At 36.4% G+C, this 27,668-nt stretch overlaps 3 protein-coding genes across 6 annotated transcripts in view; 1 reads left to right on the top strand and 2 right to left on the bottom strand.

The window, feature by feature from the left end:
- Positions 1 to 27,668, bottom strand: part of LOC129790342 (clavesin-2-like) — an 891,203-nt gene that overhangs the window by 632,182 nt on the left and 231,353 nt on the right. The window lies entirely within an intron of this gene.
- On the top strand, positions 2,022 to 7,425 carry LOC129790229 (suppressor of hairless protein). 4 transcript variants are annotated; one of them, XM_055827648.1, is made up of 6 exons: positions 2,036 to 2,311; positions 2,406 to 2,688; positions 2,781 to 3,084; positions 4,429 to 5,520; positions 5,599 to 5,740; positions 6,139 to 7,425. In XM_055827648.1, exons 2-6 carry the CDS (start codon positions 2,681 to 2,683, stop codon positions 6,234 to 6,236), a joined length of 1,644 nt encoding a protein of 547 aa, XP_055683623.1. In that variant the 5' UTR covers positions 2,036 to 2,311; positions 2,406 to 2,680; the 3' UTR covers positions 6,237 to 7,425. The 4 variants fall into 4 exon arrangements, 2 of the variants coding, with proteins under 2 accessions (XP_055683624.1, XP_055683623.1); XR_008750542.1 differs by having other exon boundaries at positions 2,302 to 2,688; positions 5,599 to 5,734; positions 6,139 to 6,389; positions 6,522 to 7,425; XR_008750541.1 differs by having other exon boundaries at positions 2,304 to 2,688; positions 6,139 to 6,389; positions 6,522 to 7,425.
- LOC129790096 (myosin-VIIa) lies at positions 11,598 to 25,938 on the bottom strand. Its single transcript, XM_055827326.1, has 9 exons — positions 25,726 to 25,938; positions 21,014 to 21,140; positions 18,937 to 19,197; positions 14,480 to 18,612; positions 14,141 to 14,404; positions 12,728 to 14,080; positions 12,507 to 12,653; positions 12,311 to 12,431; positions 11,598 to 12,244 (listed from the first exon to the last, which is right to left on the bottom strand). Exons 2-9 carry the CDS (start codon positions 21,029 to 21,031, stop codon positions 12,038 to 12,040), a joined length of 6,504 nt encoding a protein of 2,167 aa, XP_055683301.1. The 5' UTR covers positions 21,032 to 21,140; positions 25,726 to 25,938; the 3' UTR covers positions 11,598 to 12,037.

Here is a 27,668-nt window from a genome sequence, read left to right on the forward strand (position 1 = left end):
CGAGTTTCATTGCTTTTCTCAGCCGAGAGTCGGCCGAAGTAAGGTTTGCGTCTCAACTAGAGCATACTTTTGTGACAAAAATTTGGGACAACTTGATACCTTCTGGTGTGAGTGAAATAGTCTTATTTGATTTCTCTTACACTACACACTTACGCGAATAATGATTCAAGTTTTCTTACATTTCACATCAAAATTTCATGAAATTTTCTTCAATTTTCCATAAAATCAGGAAATTTTATCCCGAAATAAGTCTTCTTATAAGAGGTTGTAAATGACTTAAATAAATAACTCATTTAAATGAAAATTCGAAAAAAAGGAAATTAATTTTCGAAATATTTTTCTAGAGTCCTACAGAGCAGTTTTGTGAGGAGAAAGCTTTGAAATATTTTTGAAATTTTACAAAATTTAATTAAAACTCAAATGAAAAGCATTATGCTAAAAATAAAAATTATGCATAAATCGTGAATGGAATTTTTGTAATCGTAATTCCAGGAGATCATTCCTTGCGGGTGTAAAAAACAACAGTTAGGGGAAAATATTGTAATTCATTTGTTAAGAGAGAGAAAATGTTATTCAATTCTCTTTGCCTCCTTACCATGTTTTCCGTATTTATCATTTTGATCTCGTGTGATTGTTTTTTTTTCTTGCGCCCTTGATGAGTTGATTAAAAATTTAAAAGGCAAGTTGGGAGCAGAAATTTCTTCCCACGGTCACTCACACTACTACGGTGCAATTAAATGTGCTGAGAGTAAAGTCAGAGAGGGGGAAAGATGATTATATGTAACTCCTTATGGTGGGGAAATTTTTTGGTAATTTTCTTAGAAGAATTTTCACGGAGAAATTGCTTTTCCTTTTCTCTCCATAATGTCATTCTTCTCTTTCTTTTATTTTGCAGAATTTGTCAATTGTAATTTTACAAAATCAAGCGCCGCAATCATTCATTGATGTATCCCCCCACTACTTTGTGTGCCTGCAACATTTCTCTTACACTACACACACTTACGCTTAATGATGCTTCAAGTTTTTCTTACATTTCACACAAAAGTTTCATGAAATTTTTCACACTTACCCCATAAAGTCAATAAAATTTATCAAGTGTTCTCGTAAGAATTACAACTAGAATTTAAAAAGAGTTCATGCACGGGTATATGAAAGATGATCCTCTGTCGCAGAAAAATTTTAACCCATTTCATCTTGTAGAGGATCAAAAAACATTGAAGAATCGCGAGAGAAACTCCCCAAAATCCACTGAGATCACATCGATAAGTGCAAATAAAAATTGCCAAAAAATTCAAATATTGCGACGCCATATCCCTAAAAAATACATTTTCCTGCATTTGGCACTAAATCTGACATAAAAATGCATAAAGTCCTTTTTATTTTCATTAAAAAACACATTTTCCTGCATTTGACACTAAATCTGGCATAAAAATGCATAAAGTCCTTTTTATTTTCATTTCACTTCGGGGTACTTCGGCTTCGTGCCCTTCGTCTACTCGGGGACGGTACTTCGGCTCCTGTCGATGACAGGGTGGGCTCGGGTGGCTGACTCTCGCTCGGCTTCCGCACGGCTCTCGTTCGGCTCTGGCACAGAGGCTCAATTTTAGAAGAATTTTATTTCTATTTTTATGCTATCCTGTTAGTATCAGCGCAAATAGCCGATGAAATCGTAGCCGGCTAGGATTTTCTGGCATTTTCTGGCAAAAATCCTAGCCGGCTACGATTTCATCGGCTATTTGCACTGATACTAACAGGATAGCATAAAAATAGAAATAAAATTCTTCTAAAATTGAGCCTCTGTGCCAGAGCCGAACGAGAGCCGAGCGGAAGCCGAGCATTAGCCGAGCGAGAGTCAGCCAACCGAGCCCACCCTGTCATCGACAGGAGCCGAAGTGAGATCCGAAGTACCGTCCCCGAGTGGATGAAGGGCACGAAGCCGAAGTAGTAGGAAAATTTCAAAAATTTCATATTTTCCGAAAAAGTGAATGCCTCCTCCGATCAAATAACAGATGATTTTTCCCACGGACTTTAAATGCAAGGGGGACGCCATCATATTCATTTTTCTCCCAAATATACGGGTTTCTCTGGGGTTGAAGTCACCAAAGATTCTTCTTGCACTAATAAAATAATAATTTAATTTGTTTTGCAAAGAAAATTTGGGGTCAAAGACTGCCCCATCGTCGTGAAATGTGAAAATCCCATTGCCGTCATGTTGGAAATGTGGAAAATAAACAGGTGTTAAAGTGATGCCATCTCCCTCACGCACATGCAGCTGTATGCATGCAGGCATCTCTTTTCCGCATTGTGTACGGTGAGTGTGTTGGACGCTTCCAGTCAACTTCAATCTGTTGGGGGAGCTAAATTCACGAAAAACATCATTCTTGCTTGGAATTTGTGATAAATAGGACGTTTCTCGAGCTCATCTCCACCTACTCCCACGCATCTGGCTATGAAGTGGATTATTGCAGCTAGAGGATCACCTGAGGACGTGCTATGAAGTGCTGTGGTGGAAAAGTGGGGTTATGTTTACGCTAGTGATTTGTATTTTGGGGATATTTTGAGCCGTTTTAACGCAAGCAATAGCGCCCCAAGTTGCACAGAGTATCATCCACACTGTGGACGATGATTAGGAGGCATCGCTGAGTGACGCTGAGTGTCTGGTGGTTGAGAGGATTTGGAAATGCATTAGTAAGTGTGAGACAAAAAAAGGGGAATGGGGGATGATTTTGAGGGAGGATGGGAGAGTGATTGTAATTTGGGGTGCTTCTGTGTCTCTGCAGCAGTGAGAAACGCTCAACGCCGACATCCACAATGCCATATCAAACATACGGACTGCCGAGCTACGTTCAATCGCCACCGAGTCCTCCGCCCCAGCAATCGTCCGGACAGCAAAATGCCCAGGCTCTGGTGCCGAGGATTGTATCCGGTGGTGGTGGTGGTGTGGTGCCGGTAGTGAGTCAGCCTCAGGCATCAATTACAGCTGTATACAGACCCCAGAATGAGGATAAAAGGCTCACGCGTGAGGCAATGGGGCGCTACATGAGGGAACGGAATGACATGGTTATCGTGATTCTGCATGCAAAGGTGAGCCAAAGGACATCCACAAGTCAGCTGATTATTATTGCCTGGGAAAAGTGAAGATTGGGTGAAGAAATCACCCAAGCTTGAAGTGACTTCTTCATAATTTTCTTTCCCCACCCCCTCGCGCAATTCTCACTGGGTGCCGGAGCTGATGGAGTTGTTGGTAATTTAAGAGCCCTCCGGAATACCGTACACTCTATATACACATAATGACGAGATAGTTTCATCTTACTATTGAAAATGATGTGAATATAAAAATGTTTTTAATGTGGTGGAAGGTGAACTGTGAGAATCGCGTCGGTGGGAATTTTTTTGCAGTTATAGAGATCATTTTTTTCTCTCTCTGCTACTTCTCTGTATATATTTTTCGAGAACAATTCCGGCAACCCTGGGAAAATATTTCTGTGGGAACTTTTTCTCCAAAGTGGATGAGATAGAATAAATCTCAGTAGCTTCACAGAGATGATCGTAAAAAAAAACTTTTCAAATAACCGCTCGATATTAATTCTTTTGCATTTAAATTTTGGAATTCCCGGCATGCGTTTAAGTTAAACAATAAATTAAAAGTCTTGTGTAAGATGCATTCTTTTAAGGCAGATAGAAAAAAATGCGATAGCAGATTTTTATTTAGATTTCTTTGAGACGTTACAAAGCAAGGGGTGCGAAGATCCGAAGATTTTTATTCAGATAAACACCCTTTGTCATCCACAATTCATTGGAAAAATGGAAAACTTTTGATTTTTCCCTCAAATTAGGCTTTTTTTTTTAACAAAAAATAGTTTTTCGCGTTTTATGGCTCTTCTGTTGGTTTAAGAACGAAAAGAAATGAATTTTGAGATCACACTCAATCCACTGGAAAAATGTGATTTTTTTAAAATTTTCCTTTCAATATTTTTGGCGATAAATTAAGCTTTTTAATTTACCGGAAAATTGAGAAAATTACTTTTAATTTATTCCTATAACATTTTAACTAATTTATACATCAATATTTAAGGACAAAATCAGGATTAAACGTTCTAAAACCGCCCAAATTTAGATCTTAAAATTGTCAGGCAAATTAACCCTTTCGCGTTTTTTGGATCATACGCTGACCCAAACGTGAAACATTTTATTTTTTTTAGTTATTTATGAATTTAATTGTTTTTTCAAGTTACAAATGCATCAAATTCTCGGAAAAGGGGCCAAAGAAGACATTCTGACTGAGAAAAGACCTCTAAGAGCATTCATAGAATAAATATCGCAATAAAAGAGCGCATGTTTTAATGTTTTTATGTTTCACGTTGGACACGAAAGGGTTAAAACAAGCTCAGAGTCTAATTTAAAAAAAAAATTCTTTTCATCTTGTAGGTTGCACAAAAATCATATGGAAATGAAAAGAGATTCTTTTGCCCACCACCATGTATCTACCTGTTTGGTAATGGGTGGCGGCATAGGCAGGAAGAGATGCTGCACAAGGGAGAGTGTCGTGAGGGTGTTCAGCTGGGTGCGTACATTGGAATTGGGAATTCCGAACAAGACAGTCAACCGCTGGATCTCAACAATGACAAACAGTATTGTGCCGCAAAGACCCTCTTCATCTCGGATTCGGACAAACGGAAGCACTTTATGCTGTCCGTGAAGATGTTCTATGGCAATGGTCAGGATATTGGGGTATTTAATTCGAAGCGAATTAAAGTGATTTCCAAGCCATCGAAAAAGAAGCAATCACTCAAGAATGCCGATTTGTGCATTGCAAGTGGAACGAATGTTGCCCTTTTTAATCGTTTGCGCTCCCAAACTGTCTCCACGCGGTATCTACATGTGGAGAATGGACACTTCCACGCGAGCTCCACACAGTGGGGTGCCTTCACGATTCACCTACTCGATGACAATGAGAGTGAATCGGAGGAATTTCAGGTACGGGATGGGTATGTGCACTACGGGTCAACGGTGAAGTTGGTGTGTTCGGTAACGGGAATGGCACTACCCAGGTTAATTATTAGGAAAGTTGATAAGCAAATGGCCCTCTTGGAAGCTGATGATCCGGTGTCGCAGCTGCATAAATGTGCTTTCTATATGAAAGATACGGAACGCATGTATTTGTGCCTGTCGCAGGAGAAGATAATTCAATTCCAAGCCACACCGTGCCCTAAGGAGCCTAATAAGGAGATGATCAATGATGGTGCATGCTGGACCATCATTTCCACGGATAAAGCTGAGTATCAGTTTTACGAGGGCATGGGGCATGTACGATCACTTGTAACCCCAGTGCCAATTGTGAATTCACTAAATCTCAATGGGGGCGGCGATGTGGCAATGCTGGAGCTCACCGGAGACAATTTTACTCCGCATCTTCAGGTGTGGTTTGGGGATGTTGAAGCTGAAACAATGTACAGGTGCGCAGAGACTCTCCTCTGTGTCGTCCCAGACATATCACAGTTCCGCGGTGAATGGCTCTATGTAAGTTTTGGTGCCGTCTACTATTACCTATCTCAATGGGAATTAATTATTATTATTTTTTGGGTGATTTATTGGCAGGTGCGACAGCCAACTCAAGTGCCTATATCTCTAGTGAGGAATGACGGCGTCATATACGCAACTGGACTCACTTTCACCTACACTCCAGAACCTGGCCCAAGGCAGCACTGTGGTCCAGCGGACGATGTTATGAGAGGTAAAGGTACTAGACAATTGCATCACTCATTTTTCGCTTGAAATTTGCACTCATTCCGTTCGATTTAGACATAGGATAAGTCATGGAAAAATATTATTTCTTACCTTTGTATTAAATTTTTTAATATTAACTGTTACACTGCAATTGTCCTTGCTTCAATTTTTTTTCTTATTTATCATTCACGTTTATGGCACAAAGTGTGCATAAACTATTTAAAATTTAATGAAGTCAGAGGCAATTGAATGATATTATGCACGTGTCCCGCGAGGGTGAAGATTTTCCGTGCATAATTCAAAGGGTTGGAGAATTGATCAGAAAATTGGAATTGATTTATAAGCAAAAAGGAATTATTTTAGGGGACTTTCCAATAAAATTCTCTAAATGCCTTTCAATCTTCTCTGCAGGACGACATCACAATAATAACAACAATAACACCTCATCCACAAATGCTCTCCCATCGATGGATGTGCACACGTGGAACTCCCATGGGCAGATGCCCTGATTCCGGATAGATTTATCGAAAAATAATGAAAGATGTTGGTGAAGAAATTCCAGAGAATTGTATTGTGCAACAATTTGAGCCGGATTGTGGACAAAATTGGGAGGAATTTGATTGAATGAGTTTTTTTTTGTGAATGAATCTTCAAAACTATCTGTAAGTTCTTTTTCCACTTTTGAGAATTTTATTTAGAAATATTTTAATTTTCTTTTGTGGCAAAAGGGGTTTGGGGTTTATGTTTTTTTTTTATTTCATAAATATGTTGTAAAAAAATAAAATGATTTCCAGACTGCCAAAGAGCGAAGAGAAGGGGGAAATTTAGTTGACGTGCAAATGGGATGCTCCATCTGGAAATCACGATGAAAAAAGACAATTTTCCTCCAGTTTTAGTGCGTTTGTGTGTGTGTTTGTGTTTTCTTCTGGAAAAGAAACGAAAAGAAAAAACAAGAGGGTGTAATGAAAAGACTTTTCCATATTTTATTCCGAAAATGGGGTAGAGTAGTAGAGTAGAAAATATATTTTTCCTAATATATTCGCTCTGTAAACATGCTTAAGAAGAATGAATGGAACAGTGGAAAATATTGTGAAAAAAGGGGCATTTTTTTCGGTGGATCGTGTGAATGAATGAGTTATTAATTTAATATTAGTTTATTTTAATAAAAAAAAGAGAGAAAAAACATAGTAGATTATAGAAAGAACTTCATCTTATTGTTGAGGGACGATTTTCTCACGCCCAATTTGCAATTCAAATATATAAAGTATTTTTAAATAAAGAGAGAGAGAAAGAAAAAAAGGAGATGAAGAAAAGAGAGTATAGGTACATTACAAAAAAAAATACATACAATACAGTAAATGCATGCGTATCATAGTTAATTAATAAATTAAAAAGAAAGAAAGAAAAAGATACAAGTCGGTGTGTGAGAAAGGATTTATATTATCAATTTATCTTTTCTATTACTTCATAATTATTTAATAGAACGTAATTTGTCGTATTTTCCAAAACAATTTTTCTTTCTAAACTGATGGCAATCAAAGTAGATGGAGAGATTATACTTGAAAAAGAACACAAAAAATCACATTCTTGTCATTATTATTTAATTTATATATTTTTTTCTTGTAATAAAATTATACAATTTTGTATAATTAGTTTTGGGGACTTTCATTTACACAATAAAAAATCATCTGATGATGCTCTCTTTGGTTTTCATATGAAAAACTCCTTTCCAAGTCGCTCAAAGAAAATTTTACATAGTGGTGGTCATAAAAAGTGAACCGGAAATAAAATAAATTATCTATTGGTCTTTAATATATTTCTCTTTATGAAATTGCACAAATAATTAACAAGAAAAATGTGATTTGAAAATTAATCGTATTTTTACGGCAACTACAACGAGGGTTAATTTCGGAATAAATAAAAATTCTTGAACTACTGAATAGATTTTTTTTCTTCTTACAAGAATCCTATTAGATTACTTTTACTAGACGTGCAAGATAGACAGAGAGCAAAAGTTTAATTTTCGGTAAAATAAAGATACTTTACGTGTAATTCTTGATTTATTTTTTTTTCAATTTTTCTCAATATTTTTTATTTAATTTCCCATAAAGATGAAGAAAAGAACAAAGTTCTTAAAATCATTCTTAGATCAAATATTTAATAGAAAAAAAATCCTGCAAATTCTGCAAAAAATAGAAAAAATGGGCTTTATTCAGCGACCAATAAACTCTTGAAATTTGCTTGAAATCTTGAAATTTAAGCACAAAATTCAAAGATTTCAAGGGTTCCTTATTCGCTGAATTAGGCCCAATTTCTCATTTAAACCGCAAAATGGTTCCATTTCTCTGTCCACCACTGTAAATGTACACAAAAGTAGCTTTTTTTGTTTTGTGAAGTTGAAAAGAAATTATCCATGTAATTAAGCGTCTTATTTATTTTAGTCATTCTCCATTAGGGTAATAAAATATTTAAATGAAAAAAAAGAAGGAAAAAGAGAATAAATATTTAAAATATGACTGTCATCGAAGAAATTACATTATATTAGTAATATTCTTTATTATTTTTACTATAAATATGCGTGTAGCTTTTACTGCAAAAGGAAAAGAAATTATTACATTATGTATTAATAAATAATACGAGAGAATAAAAGAAATCAAAACACCTGAAAAATATAACCCCCATCCCGTTACTATTCAACTTTTTTCTTTTTGTTTCAGCATTCAAGGGGGCAAAATATATAATTTGTTCGTTCTCACGGTGTCAGGCGTAATTCTTTCAAGCAAACTTTTCTACATTTTCATCTGTTTTTTTTTTCTTTTAATTTTTTTTTGTAGACTCCCAACGTAACTTCCCGTGGAAGAGACGGACTGAGATAAATTTTGCGCTTATGATGCGACGAGGAATTTTGATTTTTATTGCTGATTTCGTCAAATTGTGACGATGACAATTAGCAATGTGGAAAACACCTCGTTGATCAGCGCCTGAGAATGCAGGAAATATACTATGTACCTGCTTCTCGTCAATGTATATAACATTCCTCAAGATTAGGGGAGATCATCGCGATAGACAACGGCATTCACGTAAGTACTCAAGTGCTGTGATATAACGCGTGGGAAAATCGCATTTATTATTTTTTTTCCTACTTCTTCCTCCATTCTGAATTAAGGAAGATTGCGGAACACACTTTTTTAATTTGAATATTTTTTCCCCCACTTGATTCATTTTTTACCTAAATTGCGCAAAAATCCACTCAATTTCTGCTTTTGGCTTTCTAAAGCCATCCCAAGTCCAAAGGAGAATAAAATAATAATTTGACTTCTTTTGAGATGCCACCAAAGAGAATTTCTGTGATTTCCTCTTGTGTAGTGTCTCGCATGTTTTCATTGAATCATTCAGATCCGTTTTCGTTTGCTTGCTTGCTACGTTTTATATTCTTTAGAAGCATTTTTTTTTGGGGGGCAATCAGCACGCAATCGTGGTGAATTTATGAAAAAAAAAAGACTTTTCGTGATTATCGGGCATTTGTTTTTATTAATAACACCCATAATTTCATTTCCATTGTTTTTTTTCTATTTTGACTATTAATTATTAATAAGGGAAATTAGGAGATGAAGTTTTGCTAATAAAAGCTTACCTTTTATAATATTTTCAAAACAACTATGACGTAACTAGGGTGGGTGATTAGATGTCTAAACACTTTAAAAATTCAGGTAATTTATGCGTTGTTTAGGGATCAAAAGAGATTACTTCCTGACCAAAATAATTCATGAAAAATTATAAAAAAAAGGTTTTCAAACGTTAGAAAAGAGATGTCAAGCGTTAGAAAAAACATCAAATATCATACAAAACATCAAACGTTAGGAAAATACGTAAAAAGAACTTCAAATAATATACATATGAAGAATAATCAACAATGCAAGAGATGTCAAACAATAAAAAAGTACGTCAAACGTTTTAAAATAAATCTCGAACGTACCATCAACCGACAGAAAAGAAATGTCAAATAATGTTAGAAAAGGTTGAACGTTAGATAAAGTGTTGATTGACTAAAAAGGCACGAAACGTGAAGATGAATCTCATAAGTTAGAAAAAAAACCATTAAATGTTTTAAAGTAGGGGAGACCGGGGTAAAAATAGTCAATTTGCGTAAATCCTTATCTGCAGGATTCCCCAAGGGCAAGAAAATTTCCTCGATAGGTCATTCTTATAGGAAATTTCCTGGCCTACAACTTTGTCTCAGACCACTTTTCTCTATCTCCACGGGAAATATGAGTTATCGAGCTTTTCCTAAACCCTTCCGCTTCTGACTTTTTTTAAACGCGGCGGGTAAATATAGTCACCAGTTGGCTAAATAAAGTCGGTCGAATTTTCCGGCATTTCCAATGATTTTCCACCTGAGAGATAGATAGTAGTTGATAGCTAAACTTCTCACCTTTTGATCCGCGACAAGGAATTTCACTTTTATACGCACTAAAACAGAGAATTTTGCGATTTTCCCAAACATGCCATTTTGCAACAAATGAATAGAAAATATGCCAAAAATTTCGAACTCCCATATGATTTACATGGGTTGACCCGATCTACCCCAAGGGGTATGTTTTGATTCAAAAAATTGTAGAGAAAAATCATTAAAAGTTATTGAAGAATACACCTTGGCAACATTTTCTGAAGTAACCCAGCTAGTGAGAAAAATTATCAGATGGGAAAACTGCTGAAGGAAATGTTCGGAAAACGCGTTTTTCTCAATACGCAAAAGTTTGGGAAATGGGCCAAAAATCTATTTTCATTTTTAACTCCTAAAGTACTGATCGGATAACCTCCAAATTACTGTCAAAAATTATAGGTTGGTAAGGCTTTGCACCCTAATTTTTTCCGATTTTTCAGATTTATATTTTGGGAGAAATTGGCATTTGAAAATTCCAAAATGACTATTTTTACCCCGGTCTCCCCTAAATGTTAAAAAACGATTTTGATGGATTTAAGGGGGGTCTCTTTTGAGAGCTGGTGAAATGTTTTTATTTTTCTTGGGGTTTTTCTTAAACTCGGTTTTTAAGTGTTGGCCACATTTAAAGACCTATTATTGTAGAGTATATGTAAATCACTTTCCGCCATCTTAGATTCGACGCCATCTTGAGATTTTCCTCAAAACACAAAGGTAGGTTTTTCTGAGGATCAACTGGATGGATTTTTAAGGGGTAAAAGGCAAATGAAAGAGGACATAACAATGCAGATTTTGATGTACTAGAATTTTGAATTTCCATTCTGGGGCTGAAAAAAGTGGTAAAATGTCAAAATTATTTGAACAAAAGTCACATTTTTCCACTTTTCTCAGCCCCAGAATGGAAATTCAAAATCTGCATTAGTACTTCCTCTTTCATTTGCTTTTTACCCCATCAAAATCCATCTAGTAGATCCTGAGAAAAACCTAACTTTGTGTTTTAGGGCAGTTCTGCAGAAAAGTCGGAAAATCACAAGATGGCGTCGCACCTAAGATGGCAAAAAGGGATTTTCTTACACTTCAATAATTAGGTTACAAATGTAACCAACATCGGAAAACCAAGTTTAAGAAAAACCCCAAAAATTACAAAATTAAAAATGTGTAAATTCTAACAATTTGCCCAAGAGACCCCCCTTAATAATAGGCTTTAAAAGGATTTTAAAAAAAGAATTGTCAAACACAACAAATCACGGAAAAATGTGAAAAGCTTCTAATTCTAATGCAATGTTGACCAGGAATTCAATAAAAAATCTGACAAATAAAGTATTTCAAGTCTAAGAGCCAGATTATTCAGAAAAAAAAAGTTCTACAACCCATAGAACTTTCCATCGAAACAAGAGAATGAAAAATCCACGATAAAAACAAATTGTAGTTTTATTTTTATAAAGAATTAAAATTTTTATTTTAAAATGTGATCTTTTATATATAACGAAGTACATAAATATGCTTCATCATTATGTATAAAACATAACGAAATACAAATTACAATCCAGAATATCATTCAAAAAAAATCAATAAAAATACATTGGAAGAAAAGGGGACAGGACACGTTGTTATTAATAATAACTTGACTAAAAGCTATGAAGAAAAAATTATGCAATGTGATTCCTTTTGATACGACAAACACATATCAATTGACAGATTTTCTTCTCATTCATAAATTTTGGGACTGCAAAAAATCCACAATTTGAATAAATAATGCAATTAATTAAATCTTGTAGAATATTCTCCTTATTAAGTACCGCGCACTGGCTAATTAAATATCTTGTAAAAAAACTAAAAGGGGGTTGAAATCAATGCTGTGTGTGCCACTTAGTTCATCCGCACTGTCCTCTGCTTATTCATATTTGTGAGCATTAGAGATATGTAGGAAGTTAGAAGATCATCCATCTTGTAGCCAAGAGATGTTTCGCAAAGAAGCTTCGATCCGCGTACCAAATTACCAATCGTCATGTGGAAGTACGTATTGCCCGATGACCAGTTTGAGATCCGCGTAAAGGGATGAGTAACAAGAATGTCCTGAAAAAAGGAAGGATTCGTTCATTTTTTGATATTTTTTTCATGATTATTTTGCCTTTTTTTTACCTTTGATTGCGGATGAATAAGACTGACTCCGTGTTTATTGATGGCAATTAAGAGCATTTCAGGGTAATTGGGTTCAGTAGTTTGTTTAACTTCGAAGAAGGCAGATCCAAAAGTTGGCCATCTTAAGTAGAAAAAGAAATTTCATTTGGTCATCTCTTAACTTAAGAGATCACAAAAGGTGTATTAGCTAACGTACCTGTAGACTATTTTGAGGAATGTTATTTTTGCATCTTCGGGACTCATTCCTCCATCCTGATTGTATGCCGCCACAATTAAACGTTTCCAATCATTGCTGCTTTGCAGTTTAATTAGATCCGACGGTACAAGTTCACGAAGCATTTGACTATGAATGAGAAATAGAATTTTTTTTAAGAGAAATTTTTTCTCTATCTGGAAGGTGAATCATTTGAGACTTACGGAATAGCTTGGAGCTCCTGTTTGCTCTCCCCGAATCGCACGCGATAGACAAGTGCTGCTAATTTAGCTGCTTCATCCTTGGCACACTTATGATATCCTCGCAGCAATTTCGGTAGCTCCTGATGATAGTGGAAGATAAGGTCGGCATTTCTATCCTTCCCGGGTACAGTGTTGGTCCAGAGTTTCTTCATGAAGAACACTTGATATGTGAATTGGGGATTTGTCCCGTCGCGTGTTGGTCTGGCTTTCTTAATCCAATCCGTAAGATGACGCACAAAGTCAAAGAAGAAATCCCCCTCAGGGACGGATATTACTTTATCGGCAATCTTAACGAACAAACTAAAGCCCTCGGCTGAGCGTAGATTGAGACGTTGAGAGATATTGTGGCAGAAATCCTTGGCGCGTGTCGAGGAATCCACCTCAAATGCTTCATCTGTGTCATCGGGGAAGTAGACTTTGTGAAAGATTTGTGTTGTCTTATGCTGAATTGCCTCAACTTCCACCTGATGCGGTGGGTACTTGCGCTGCCCATTCCTAATGGTTTTCTGCAAACGATGGAGGCAATCCTGAGAGATTGGATGCCGCCGGGAACGCAAGAAGAGTGTGAGCTCCTTCAGTAGACCCTGACTGCATGCAAAGAGTCCACTAGCGAGCCACATTAGTTCCCAACCACGCTCCTCGGAGATTCTATTTCGATTGTCTGTAAGTTGCTTCATGAGTTGGCAGAAGATTTCATCCCTAAGTATTTCATGCTTCAACGGCCCATCGAAGATGTGATCGGTTATTTCATTACCAATGCGGGGACGTTTCGACGGGAGATCTCCCATATACTTGAGAATGGCCGAGAAAGCAAAGCACGCCTCTTCTGCAAGTTCTTCCTTCAGCAACAATTTCTTCAGCAATGGCTGCTTAAGAGGCTCTCTTGAGTATCGCCACAATTCTTCATTATTTCGCTTGGAGCTTAGCGTGAGTGTTTTAGACATTGTCCTCTTGGGGGGTGGTCTGAAGTGATCCAATGCATATTCGGCTAAATTATGCGGACGATCACGTGGTTCAGTACCACCATTGGATACCGTGCTCAAGCGTCTTCCATGATGAGCATCTTCCACGCTGAATAGAGCCAAAATATCATTTGGTGGCTTTGTGAGTGTTGGCAAAACATAGACAGTTTCTGCAGGGAAATCTCCTCGCTCCTGTGTTCTCTCGCATCGTCCAATGCACCAACCATTGTTCAACACTGTCTCTCCTGTGCTGTCTTCTTCAAGAATAATTAGATCACCTTTTAGGAATGATAGGAAACTCGTACCCTCCCCGGGACTCTTGTAGTCTTGCACAGAAATCACGAATTTAGACCTAGAAGGGAAAGAGAGTAATTTAGATAATTTCTTTTTTTGCAAACTTCTCTGGACTTGCCTCTTTTTAAGTCCTTCCAAAAAGTACACAACAAGATCCCGTATGTCCTCAGCATTGGGACTTTGGAATGTGAATTCTTCTCCTCTAACTGTGGATAAACTGAAGGTCTGAGTGAAGACTTTGTTGGTCTTTTGGCTGGCAACGGATGTTATTTCGGGGAAGGAAAGTTCCAAAAGGACTTGCTCCTGATCATCCACAACATAAACGCCTGTCCAGTTAACTGCTATAATGACATCATTCTTGGGGAGATTCGGACCGGAATTTCTGTGAATAATGCAGAAAGTTAAATTAGATTCATTTTATTTAACGAAAAAGATGAAAAAACATTGAAATTCTTACCTGTATGCCTCGTAGAATCTTGAGAAGAGCAAGGGCCACTTGTACTTGGCATAGCTGACAATGTCCTCTTTCACTTTAAGCGTCGGCACTTTGTCCTTTAGGTAGTAGCTTCTCTTGTAGGCCTGCAGAACAAGAGCAGCCCAACGATCCATGGCTTTCTCAACTCCCGTGAGACAGTAATCAGGAATGAAATTGGGAAGGAGTGTAAATAAGCGTTCCATGGACATATCATTGCCATATTCGATGTAGTACTGCTGAGCTGCAATCATAGCTAGATCTTCCTCCTTGTCGCAGCGATACTCTCCGAATTTTACACCACGTACAACTTGCTGGTAGATGAGATTCGTAGCAACTTGATCTTCAGTGGGATTGTGCCAGGGTGCAAAGATTTCTTTTCGGAAAAATAAACGCCACGGCGCATTACGCTCCTGAGCACCTTGTTCCTTAGCGTACTGTTCGCACTGTGAGATGGCATCCATCACATGATCCCCGCCGCTTCCCAATGAAGAAACTTTGTCAAACAGTGCAATGTAGAGGGAGAATCCAAATTGATCTTTTAGCTGAATTTTCTCCGATAGTTGATTGCATAGTTCCCTGGCTGTTGTAGCGGAGTCTGCTAGGAGAGTTTTAGTGTTGCCGTCCATGAAAGTGATCGGTAGCATGATGGGTTTTTTAGATTTGGTGGCTTGAAGTTCAAGCCATGAGGGGGGTTGGTTGCGTGTGCCATTGTTGAATGTTCTCTTGAGACGATCCTCACAGTATGGCGCATATCCTGGGGGTCCTTCACGAATAAAGGCCCTCAGGTAGTTGACGAACTTCTCCGATGGGGCAAAGCACCCAACGCAGAGTGATAGAAGGATCCATCCACGGGCATGAGAAGATTTGGACGGATTATTCGTGAGCTCCTTGCATATTTGACAATAGATCTCATCCCTGAGTTCAGCTCTTAGTATACCATGACCTATGATGAAGTGGAGTTTCTCGAGATTTGAAGTGGGGCGTGATTCGAGCCATGACTGATAGCTATCGGCTGTATATTCTTCATCCTGCAGACGACGACGTACATCTTCACCAAGCTTATTCTTCCGTTTCAGTGTTAGGGAAACAAGTTTATGGCGTATAGATCGAGGTTTCTGCTTGAGGAATGTCTCGGGATCGAGTCCCATCATCTGTGCTTCCTGGAATTCCTTGCTACGAATGAAGTTTCTACCCAATGTGGCGGTGACTTTAGACATAACGGACGTATTATCGCGATCCATGGTGTGATACCGTGGCTCAGGGAGATCTCCAGTAAATCTGAGAATTGTTACCCAAAGTGCCTGAGCTGCCAATTGATCACCTTGCGTATGAAGCGGCAAAAGGGGGTGTTTGAGGGGTTTTCGTGAATATTGATGAGTGACATTGCCTTGGAAGTACGTAGCTGCGAATTTCTGGAACTTGAACTCCGACAAATCTTCCTCATCCTCTGATATTTGATGCATTGGACCAATAATCTCCTCTTGGTGATCCAAGTGAACCGATGGCAAATCATTGAATACTGACGTCTCACGGCCACCGTGTGGAGTTGGTGCTTCACTGCTTGAATCGGGAAGGAAGTCAAACATTGCCTCCACGAGTTTGCTATCATCCACGGGTTCATCGGCCTTTCGGGCAGCATCATTGATTATATTTTTCTTCACTTCAACGCGACGACGTTCCTCCATTTCAATCTCCATCTCCTTGCGCTCCATTTCATTGAGACGATCTCTGTAGTGTTGTTCAGCAATCTCCTTGGCCCTCTTATTGCCTTGATGCTTGAGTTCTTGCTCCTCGATCTTTCTGAGGCGTAGAGCCTCGTTGTAGCGGCGATATTCTTCCCTTAGTTTCCTATATTTCCTCACTGCAATCATCTTGCGCACGTGCGATTGTATCTTAACAATGGCCCACATCTTATGACCGTACTCCCTACGCACCAAGTACCCCCTAGCATGGGCCTGAAGGCCAACAATGTGACCTCTGAGGTGACGGAAGCGATGACTCAAAACACGCGATCGAATAAGAGCCTGAAGTCTCATGTAGCCAACTTTCATCTTGACAAATCTCTTCCTCTGCGAATGGGCCTTCCAGTATTTTTGGATAACAATCGCAGCTGCTTTCATACGCAGAAAACGTCTTCGGTACACCCAACCACGGATTGAGCGCTGTAGGATGAGAATTTTGCGCGTTAGCACACGATCGCGTTCTTGTTCGAGAAACAGATCATGAGCATCTTTGAGGAAGACCTTCGTGTGACCCAGCTGGTAGTCGGACTTTCCCAGAACAGCTGCGCAGATTCTCGATGTGGCCAAGCAGCAGTCTGTCCTATGTGCTGGCGGAACGCCAGATATGAGGAATCTGTAGCGCTCAACAAACTCCCGAAAACCATGCCGAATGGGGTAGCCTGCACGTCGAATACGGATGGTTTCCATCATACCGGAATACCGTAGTTGCCGACAGCAGAGCCCACGATCAAACATCATTGGCTTCTTGGATTCATTTGGCTTGATGCACCGTATGAAAAATGGCTGGCAACTGCAGAGGGTTTTCATGAGAGAATCCAGACTCTTCTTGAATTGTGTCGACAGTGTTGGGGTTCGCTTCCTTGTCTCAGCCCCCATCCCTATATCCTCCGCAAAGACAAGCTGAAGGAATTTATTATTCGATATGCTAATAAGTTGCAGTAGATCTGCACTAAATGTATCCCTATTCTTCTCCAGGAAACCCCTTGTGTCGTAAAAGACAACACCAGCAAAGTGATTGAGCCCAAAACTCGTATTAATGTCGCTCTTGGGCTTCAAATAGTTCTTATGTGAACCATGTGTTTTATGCAATTTAGCCAGCATTGTTTGATCAGTTCCTTTTGGGAACTTTGCTTCCTCATCAATTAATGCCATGATGTTCAACTGTTTGATTGCAATTAAATCTAGAGCATCCTGATTATCCACAAATTCAATGTGCTGCCAATTGATCCCCTCGTGATTGTATTCCTCTTGTTCAAGCTTGAAGATGTGCTGCACAAAGAATTGCTGCAAATTCTCATTGGCGTAGTTAATGCAGAACTGTTCGAAGCTGTTTTGATCGAAATTTTCAAAACCAAAAATATCGAGAACTCCAATGGAATTTCTCGATGAGGCTCGTGGTCGATAAATGGCGCTGTTGATCTTTCTCACAATAAGGATGAATAGGCGTCCGTAGATACCCTTTACGAATGCATCTCGCACATCGACAGACTGTTCCCGGGAAAGGGTTGATACGACTGTTTCTCCGTGCGCAAAGAGGGTTTTTCGCGTGAGGGCATCTATTAGTGGCTGAACTGGCAGCCCCAAGAGATTTGCCACCCTCTCTACATTTATATTTTCCGTTATTTCCGTGGCATCGAGATTATCTATGACGGTGGCTTTGTATTTTATATTTCCACAATGAAGAAGAGCCGCTAGGAGTTTGAGAATGTCCCAAATTTCGCTATCAGAGAAAAGGAGAACTTTCATTGCTGAACGAATATCAGCAAATTCAGCTGCATCCTCTCGCCCTTCGCACGTTATGCTATTCCCACCAGTAAGGTATTTGTAGTCCTTCGGATCACCCAGTTCAAGCTTCCTTTTCTCCTCGTAGGACAACCCAGCTAGAAGGCAGTAGAACACGTGGTAGTTTCTCTCATCGGGACTTTGAGATACAATTCGAGATTTTTCCAGCAAGTATTGCTCAATTTTTGCCCCCTCAATAACCCCGCTATTGCTGAAGTGGATATCAATGTATTTGCCAAAACGCGAGGAATTGTCATTCCTAATTGTTTTGGCATTCCCAAAGGCTTCGAGGATGGGATTTGCTTCGAGAATTTGTTGCTCAATCCACGAGTGCTTTCCACTGATGGCCGCCAGATACTGCAGAATGAGCTTGGTGCTCTCAGTCTTTCCTGCACCCGATTCCCCGGAAATCACAATGCATTGATCCTGGCGGTAGCGCCTCATGTGTGCGTACGCATTGTCGCCTATTGCGAAAATATGTGGGGGTAATTCACCGATCTTCCGCTCCTTGTAGAGTTTTATTTGATCAGCGGTGTAGATGGGAAGTATTTGATATGGGTTTACGGCTACCAGGATTGATCCTGTATAGGTCTGAAAGAAGAAGAATTAAAAAATTTTTTTTAATAACAACATTGAGCATTTTGTGGGTCAAATTAATTGTCTTGGTTCGGTATTTTAGTGATTGCAGAGAGTATTCAATATTGGGGTTTTCGAGAGGTAGTTTATATATAATTCCATTTCTAAACTATTTCTCCAGACTACCTTGAAGCAGCTGGTGATTTCCACATTGTGAAGAAATTTTCCCATTACTGAATCTCTCTTTGCTGGTGAGATTCATTTTCAACAGACGAATTAGCATTTCAATAAAGCACCGTGTGAGCGATAAATATAAGTTTTCAAAGTTGTTACACTTACATAAATAAGATTGTCATTGTAGCGAATGAGTAAATTTCTGAGAATTCCCGCCTCATGGAGATCTCCAAGGGATATCATATCTTCCACTCCTTGCACCGATGATGCGTGCATTGCTTTAATACGCCTCTCCGGCGTAAGCCATTGCTCGTGCCCATCGTCATCCCTCACTTGAATCCTTCGTCCCTCAGCTGAGATAACTCGAGCACCAATTGCTACATCGAATTCCCTCCCAGTCACGGGTTCGATCCAGATGTAGTCACCCTGAAAATAGAAGCAGTAGTGAGTTGTACTGTGCGTAAGAGCGACCCATTATGTGAAATGTTCCGGAAGTGTGTCGCTATAATGTAGCTTAAACATATATATAGGCACATATATAATACATAAAGCGCATTTAGAGCTTCTTTCTGTTGTGCCAGACCCTTTCCTCCTATTTCCAATGTGTTTGGCCAGCGATGTGATGCATTTTATGCGGTGGAAAGGTGAGCAATTGTGTGAGAAAGAAAAAAAAGTGTGTAGCAGACGGAGGAATTATAAATACCCACGGATGGCGTGCTTCCACTACTGGCAATTTCTTTCAGTTTGATGTCAAGTCACGAAGGCCAGAGACCACGAAATATCCTCGTCAGACGGGGCCTCACTGGCTCATCGCGATTCAAACAGAATGTAGGGCTCAATTTCCTCGACAACGTGTAATGTTTTTATGCACACCCACCGCATGGGGGAAATTACATTTTCCTCTCTCCGGTCATTTCGCACTTTCACTTTCCTAAAACTATCACGTAGTGCAGCCCTTATATATCAACACCTAGCACCGTGAATTTCATTGTATTTTAAACATTTTTTAATTAAAATTATATATGTAGGTACAGAGAGAGCTTTTACCTATATACATAGATAGCTCTACTTGAAGGTTTCTTATCTTTCAATTAAAACCAATATTTTGTTATTTAATTGATTTAAAAAAAAAGTACAAGGTTAATTAGAACTTATAGGGTTGTATAATAGACTTTCTTATTTATCGTTTAAGAATTCGATATCATGATTATCTTTTAATCTCCTATGAGAAAAAATTTCCTATAGGATTAGAAAGGATTTTAAGGATTTAATAAAGAAAATAATTAAATATGTTGAAAGAAAAATTAATCAATGAAAGAAAAAAAATTAATCATTCATTTAGAAAAGGCTAAATTATGTTAAATGAACAATGAGTGTTAGGCACATTGATTAAACATACAGTGAAACTTGACTTAAACTGTGAGAAAATATGTATAAGAGCTCGTTTTTACTTTATTTTTATATTTAGAAATTTTTGTCATGATAAAATAATAAAATTATGGGAATTTTCATTTTATTTCATCGCAATATAATATGCTTTAGGCTTTGTATTTTCATTCAACTCTACATCTTCTCGATCAGTAGGTAATCATTGTACGCAGACCTTCACTACATATTATGATTTCAACGTCAATGTTACCTATTATGCAATGAATTTCTCTTTATCTATACCTTTTTCAATATCAAAGATGCATAATGCAACACATTCATGCTGCACAAAATGTGCATACATTTCTGTTGCGTAGACATCGCACTCATCAAAGGAATATTTTTGAAATTCAATATTTTATTTTACTTTAAAAATATTTTTTATCATTCTATTATTCTTAAACTCATTGTCAGGTAATTCCGTGATAAATTCCTTATCTTGCAACAAAATCAAAATACAAACTCAAAATTTTTATGTGTGATTTCTTATCAGAATTATTTAACCTCTTAGCGCTCTTATAGCTTATACATCTGTTTGTATGTACTACCTACATATCAAATTTTTACCGATATGTATGCCAATAAATAAAAGACAATGAACTATTGAATTTTGCGTGAAGTGTGTTACAATTTGAAACTACGCGTATGCTATTTTTGAATTCTCCACCCTGCATTTAAGCATTCAAAAAAATATTATATAGAAACATAGGAGAGGTAGTATTTTATGCAGAATTTCAATGGTTGATCAGAGAAAAAAAAGGAGAAAGAAAATAAAAGTGTGTAGGAAAGAGTTGTTTTTTTGGGAAATACTTACTCGTGTTACGATCACCATCTCTTCGCTTCATTGACCTCTTGGAAAAGAAACAGACTCACTTAACGCTCAATTTGCTCGCGGATTCCTATGTATTGGATGACGATTCCGTCGAAGGGGGTTTTATTTTCTATAATATGATAGTATACGAGAAATAAATTGCCATTAGAGCACTGTGCATCGGCAATATTCGCAGTGCAGCACTTCCATTGGGTTTTCTTCTTATGGCCTCTCTTTCCACATTCTTCCACATATATTTTTAATGTGTATTCTTAACTGTTGTTCCCTCTCAATCAGGTGAGTCAAGTCGATTACTTGCGAGTTTTTTTTTACTCTTCTCACCTGCGACTGTTTTGCTCAAACATAAAGACACCTTAGAGGCGAATTTATCCAGGGGGGTCTCTTTACTGACCAATACCATATGGATATGCGATGAAAAGAATTTATTCAATGTAATTTTTTTTAAATTGAATTTGTACAAAGAGTTAAGCCCCATTTACTTTATTCATCTACGCTCATTTTAACTCGCATTTTTGAATTTCTAAATATATTTTGCTAAAATTTTCATACCTTCCGCGCGATTTCTCTCATTTTGAATCAACGCCTTAACTGAATAGATAGGTATATATTGCCTAATTTTAATATTCAAAAAAAGTAATACATATAATGATGCTTTTGGATTGGTGGGTTCGTCGTGCTTCGAAATATTGTCAGGAATGTTTTGAAACGTTTAAAGGGACAAACTGGGAAATCTTTATACCGGCTTCATAGAAATTTTTCTTTTAGGAACATTTCTAAGTAATTTTAGTGCAAAATGGTAGGTTTTTGGCGATTTATTACTTTTTTTTTTATTTTTTAGTAGATAACACGAGTTAAAATTATTTCTTTAAATCAGGTTTCAATACATATAGGCTTGAATAGGCTCCTTTTCTCAATATGTAACATTTCATTGCAGTTTTGCAAGATTGTATTGTTTTTTTTTTCGTCTTTTCAAAATTAGAATTTGAGTAGATACGTCGTTCAAAATAAAATTAAAATAATGTTTCGCTATATAAAACAAAACAGACGAATTTGAAGAAATAAGAACTCAAAAAAATTACCTAAAACAGTACTTTCTGCGTAATTTGAAAAACTTTTCACAAAAATTTCTTTAATAAAGATCCTAAGAGGATCAAATAAGAATGATTGAAAAATTCTATTGCTTTCAAAAGTTATAAATATTTTTCATTTTTGGGCAAGTCTTTAAAGGTGAAATAACAGCTGTTCCCGCTGGAAAATGGGAAATTTCTTTCGGTATTCAGTATTCTTTTTTTATCCTCTGTAAAATTATTAATTGTGTCAAAGTTTTTCAGAATGAGGAAGTTTATCCATAAATCAGTGAATAAACTCCTTTTATTATTTGAGTCTTTTTACACAAATCCTTCCTTTAAAAAAAAAACATTAACGTCCTTTAAATATTTGAGAAAAACTTGTAAATCAACTGTGATTGTAGTTGCATTGCAGGTATGAATTAAGCATTTACCACACACTACAAAAATTCTTCAGGCAATGCTAATTTTTACACCAAACATCTTATATGGCAATTATCTTCAATATATGTACATATGTTCATATGATGTATATATTTTTATTTTTAGGTTGTGTATATAAATATGCTTTTCTTTTCATGATCCTCTATGCATTTTCCGATAGAATTAATTAAAAGTGAAGTTTCCATTGAATTTCGATGTGAATGCATCGCTATCAAGGAATGTTCGGTGGAATTCTAATAAAACGTGAATAAATTTACGTGAAGTTGAATTTTAACGATGAAGATGGAGAAATTCTATATACAAGAGTATAATTTTGAGACTTTAGTAGTTTGTTTGAAGGCGGTATTTAAATAAATGAGAATGTCTTTTGACTATATTCATTCTTAAAACAAGAAGAATAATTTACTATGTAACACTTCTCACATAAACGAAAATAGCGAAATTCTTTAATGTCTGTCTTGTAAAAAAATTAATTTAGATGCAAGATTGCAAAAATGTGTCTGCAAGTTACCTTGTGAAATAATAAATCTTGCTCATGAATGCATAAAGTTACTTTTTTGTGTAGGTATTACTAAGAAAAGAAATTGATGGAAAAGTTTTTCTGGATTCTTTTTAATGTATTAATTAGAATAATAAGTTGGAAGTTAATGTTTTATAAATTCTATATTATGTATCATTTTGAAAAAAATATACCTATCAATCATTAAAGGAATAACACTATCGATATTAATCAGGATTCGGTCATAAAAATCTAATAGATTCAATTAAAGAAAGAGTTTTAACAACTTTTCATACGAAATTTAAAAATTTTTTAATAAGAATTGATCCTTCTACATGACTTTGAAGTCAGACTTCGCAAATGATTCTAAAAAATCTTGAACACTATAGGTTAAAATCCCCTTAATTTCATGTAGATATCTAACTCTTTTTCTTTGATTACAAACAAAACTCTCATTTATATTTGGAAAGATGATTTAATATTTTTGGTTCTTTTATTTAGATTAACTTAGCACCACTTAGCACGTACATTAGAATTGAACAAACGTTTCCTTTAATATTTCTCCCCCAAAAAATATCCAGAAAAAATTTCTATTGCAGAGTTCTTCTTAAAAAATAAATTTGGGTGTGTATTATAAAGCTAAACTCGAAAATTTGTTCATTCGTAGAGATAAATCAGACGGTTATTATTGTCTCTTTTATTATATTTTTTTGTGCTGTACGGAAAAACTATGAATAATATATACAAAACCGATGTAGTATATAGCATATACTATATTTTCCATTATACCATCGTGTGATGTCTAAACACATAAACGAAAATTACTGTTACGGTAGAAGAATTTCACATAAATTTGCCGTAGGTGTGAAGAAGTGAATGTATTGAGTTGGGCTTTAGGTTCTCTTTAATGTTTCTTATTTTTCCAGCATAAATGTGTGGTTGGTGATATTAGGTATTTGAAATTCACTGAAAGTACGATAATGATGTAGAAATTGGTTGTGAATTTATTTGCTAAACATTTAGCTTCTGAGACTGGGGGAACGGTGACAAATGGAGTGCGATATGGCATTCAGTGTGTCAATCCAATTTATAATAGCAACAGTAGACACAATAAAATCAACATATCAAATGCAAGGACAAGTTCAATAACCCACACGATAGCCAGATGTTGAACTTTCGCGATGATCATTTCGAAGATGAGCTTTTTCTTATTGACTACGCATCGATTTTTTTTTTGGAAAATTTTTAATCCGCCAAGAAGATGATATTGTCATTTCAGCAATTATTTTGCAATAAATTAATAAAAAGTATCTTCATTGATCATAAAGCTACGATAATAGTGTGGAAAAGAATTGTAATCTCTTTTATGTGATTTTTCACGTAATTCTGAGACACAAGTTTATGAGATAAAGGATTGGGTAATGATTAGAATCGCAAGCAATAAATGTGCGATAAGACTAAAATAAATAATTCCCTCATGTGGTATAATGACAAAATATTTGAGTTGAGATATCAGATTGAAGAAGGTCGGGGCTTTGTTGAATAAAAAAAAAACCTTTACTCCGACAATTTTATCTGAAAATGCGCGACAAAAGTAGATTAATCGGGCGCGTCATGAGAGTTCAATTATCGCAATTTCGTGACTTGTGACGAGGTGTCAGAGATTTTTTATTATTATAACGAAGACGATGAAGACAACCTGTGAGTTTAATCATGAAATCTAAATTTACTAGGTATATGAATGTTCAGGGATCTTGCACGAGTTTTTCATGTGACTTCACTTGGGAATTAGTTTAATCATAGACTATGCGGGATGATGAATCCCAATAAGAGAGATGATGTTGTATGTAGAATCAAAAGTGGAAAGCTCGCGCTCTATAGAATCCACACAAGTCTCTGTGTAGGTTGTGTTAATACCTGGAGAACCATTATGAGATTATTTGATATAGTAAAAATACATATACGTACATAACACACACTTTCCAATACTCAATGGACACACCGTGTATATATATCTGAATATATATAGTCAGAAAGTATATAATTCTAAACAATATTCCATTGAAAAATGGAAATGGAAACTGTACGTGATGATGGTGAGTTTCCAAAAATTTGAATATCTACAGATTTAATTTTTTTTTCACCCGAGAAAGTTCCCTACTCGTTGATACGATTGTGACATGAATTTCACATATAAGTATCACTTTTGACGCCATTTTTCGTTGTGAAGACTCGTGAATTTGCAGTGAAAGAAGAAAAAAACGAAGAAGAGGTGTCTATCTCCCATGGTGTTCAATTAACATTGCACCTGCTATTCAAGGCTTGTGATGTGGCGTAGGTTATATTCCATTATTTGATGAGAGATTTTTTTATTCACTAAATCATTGCTCTCTTATTTGCGCTTCTAAAAGGAATTCACTTATCCATTTCTTCTAAAATTCCATTTTTAAATGAGAGCAATTAGATTTTTCTTAAAAATTTAATTTTTAATCCACACCCTGAATTTTTCTTCTTCACCATCATTCGCGAAAGCGCCGTTTAATGGATTGCACAATACACTGTATAAAGTGGAAGATGTTGAAGAAAAGCCGAGAAAAAAATCCAACAGACACTACATTGGCGAAAAAAATGAAGTCTATACGGTAAAAATTAAATATTCCTCTGCCAGGTACACTTTTTATCACCTTTTTAGTAGATTTTTCTTCACTTAATATTTAACTTTAGGCACAAGACGGGGGGAAGGTGAAAAAGAATTTGAGCAAAGGAATTTTTATTAACTTCACCAGGCACCACCTCGTAGATAGTTCATTCGTCCGAGAAACCAGAAATTAAACTGGACTCTAGCGCAAGTTGAACACTCTTTCAGATATAATCCGTAATTGTAAATAGCCTGCGTGTCACTAAATACAGTGAAACGACTCGAGTGGCTTTGTACCTGTGTTATTTGAAACAAGGTATCCCCCAGGTGGAAATACACCGCAACACAACATCGCACACCCATTCATTGCAGTGTAATACCAATACCATCTTCTTTCTTTCCGGACCGACAAGATGATGGTAGAAAGGCGAAAGTGTATGCGTTTTCTAGTGAAATTTTTACATTTTCCTAGTAAATTATAATTTTTTTAAGGAAAATTCATTTAAAATTAGACATTTAATGGTATTTATTTGGTAATTAAGTAAATCGGAAAGACTAAAGATCTGTAAATCTAAAGATCTAAAAGTTTATAGATTTCTATTGTTCCCGCCCTTCTCGCAAATTCTGTTTTATCGACTAAAATTGTTAGGTATACACTGTAAAGGTGTTTTTATTTGTTACAAATACAGTGTACTTTTATTTTTACCAGTGTGAATAGTTTACTTACCTGTAGAGGAACCTGGGGTAAAATGGTTAATTTTTCCTGAATTCCGTGGAAATATTTGAGTTTTTCCATGACAACTATCTTATAGGAAATTTTCCGGGCTACAACTTTGTCTCAAACTATTTCTATCTATCTCAACGGGAAAGTGATTTTTTCAAGCTATTTTCCAAACCCTGCTCATTTGCCTGTTCCAAAAATCCTGGGGTAAAATGGTTAATTGCGTTTTTTGTTCCCTTATCTATTGAGAACGAGGTAAATTGTCGCTTCGCTCCAATTTACCTCGCCCCGCTTCGCGGGGATTTGTTGCGCTTCGCGCAAATTTTAGAGGGAGAAAAAATGTGATGGTTTATAAGTAGATTAGGGCCACTTATCAATCCCAAAAGAAAAAAAAATTGCAAAGAGAAGAAATCAATTTCATACAACATTTCAGGCGCCAAATTCAAAAATTTGCAAAAACTGCATGAAATCTCTATGGGGGCTACCTGAAGGGGGACTTTGGGGGGAAAATGAATACGGCCATCTAAAACCGCCTGTTATAAGGAGCCTCTGTACCAAATTTCATCGCGATCGGTCAAACGGTGTGGATTTGTATAAAAAAGTCGGAACGACGATTACCAACAAACAGGCCTTTCTTTATTATATAGATGAGAGATTATATTTTTTTTAAATAAATTATCGTATCACTCCCAAGTATTTTATTTTCATGAAACCCTCATAAGGCCACGTAATTTTCAACTTTGCTAAAGTTTTTATTTTAAATACAAGAAAGTCTTGAAAAAAAAAAGAAAAGCATTCTCTAGATGCTAATTAAAAAAAACTAACATGGAAATATCACCTGTTCTAGACTAAATACTATATTTATGTACTTATATATTAGAGTTTCCAAAAAAAAAACGTGTTCTATTGATTTGCTTTTGTCTAATTAATAAAATTAACATTTTTCTGGTCACTCTATAAGCTGTGCTGAATGTATATATGTAATTCATGCAATATTCTTAGTTTTTTTTTAAAACAGCACTAAAATTAATTTAAAAAAAAATATAATTTTTAAGTTTATTGAATTAGTATTCAAAATTATTTTATCTTTCCATCGTGGGTTCTTCCCGTATTTGCAGATTTTTTTTTCAAAACACTTTTTGTTTTCTCGTATTCTTAAATTTATTTTTGAACCGTTTAAGTGCTACACATAAGCACCGCAGCCTCTAGAAAACAGAGAAGATGCTTTGGAGTGCCTATAAATGCTGTGTATTCTTACACCATTTGAA

Source organism: Lutzomyia longipalpis, chromosome 2, assembly GCF_024334085.1.
Source record: "Lutzomyia longipalpis isolate SR_M1_2022 chromosome 2, ASM2433408v1".
Taxonomy (NCBI): domain Eukaryota; kingdom Metazoa; phylum Arthropoda; class Insecta; order Diptera; family Psychodidae; genus Lutzomyia; species Lutzomyia longipalpis.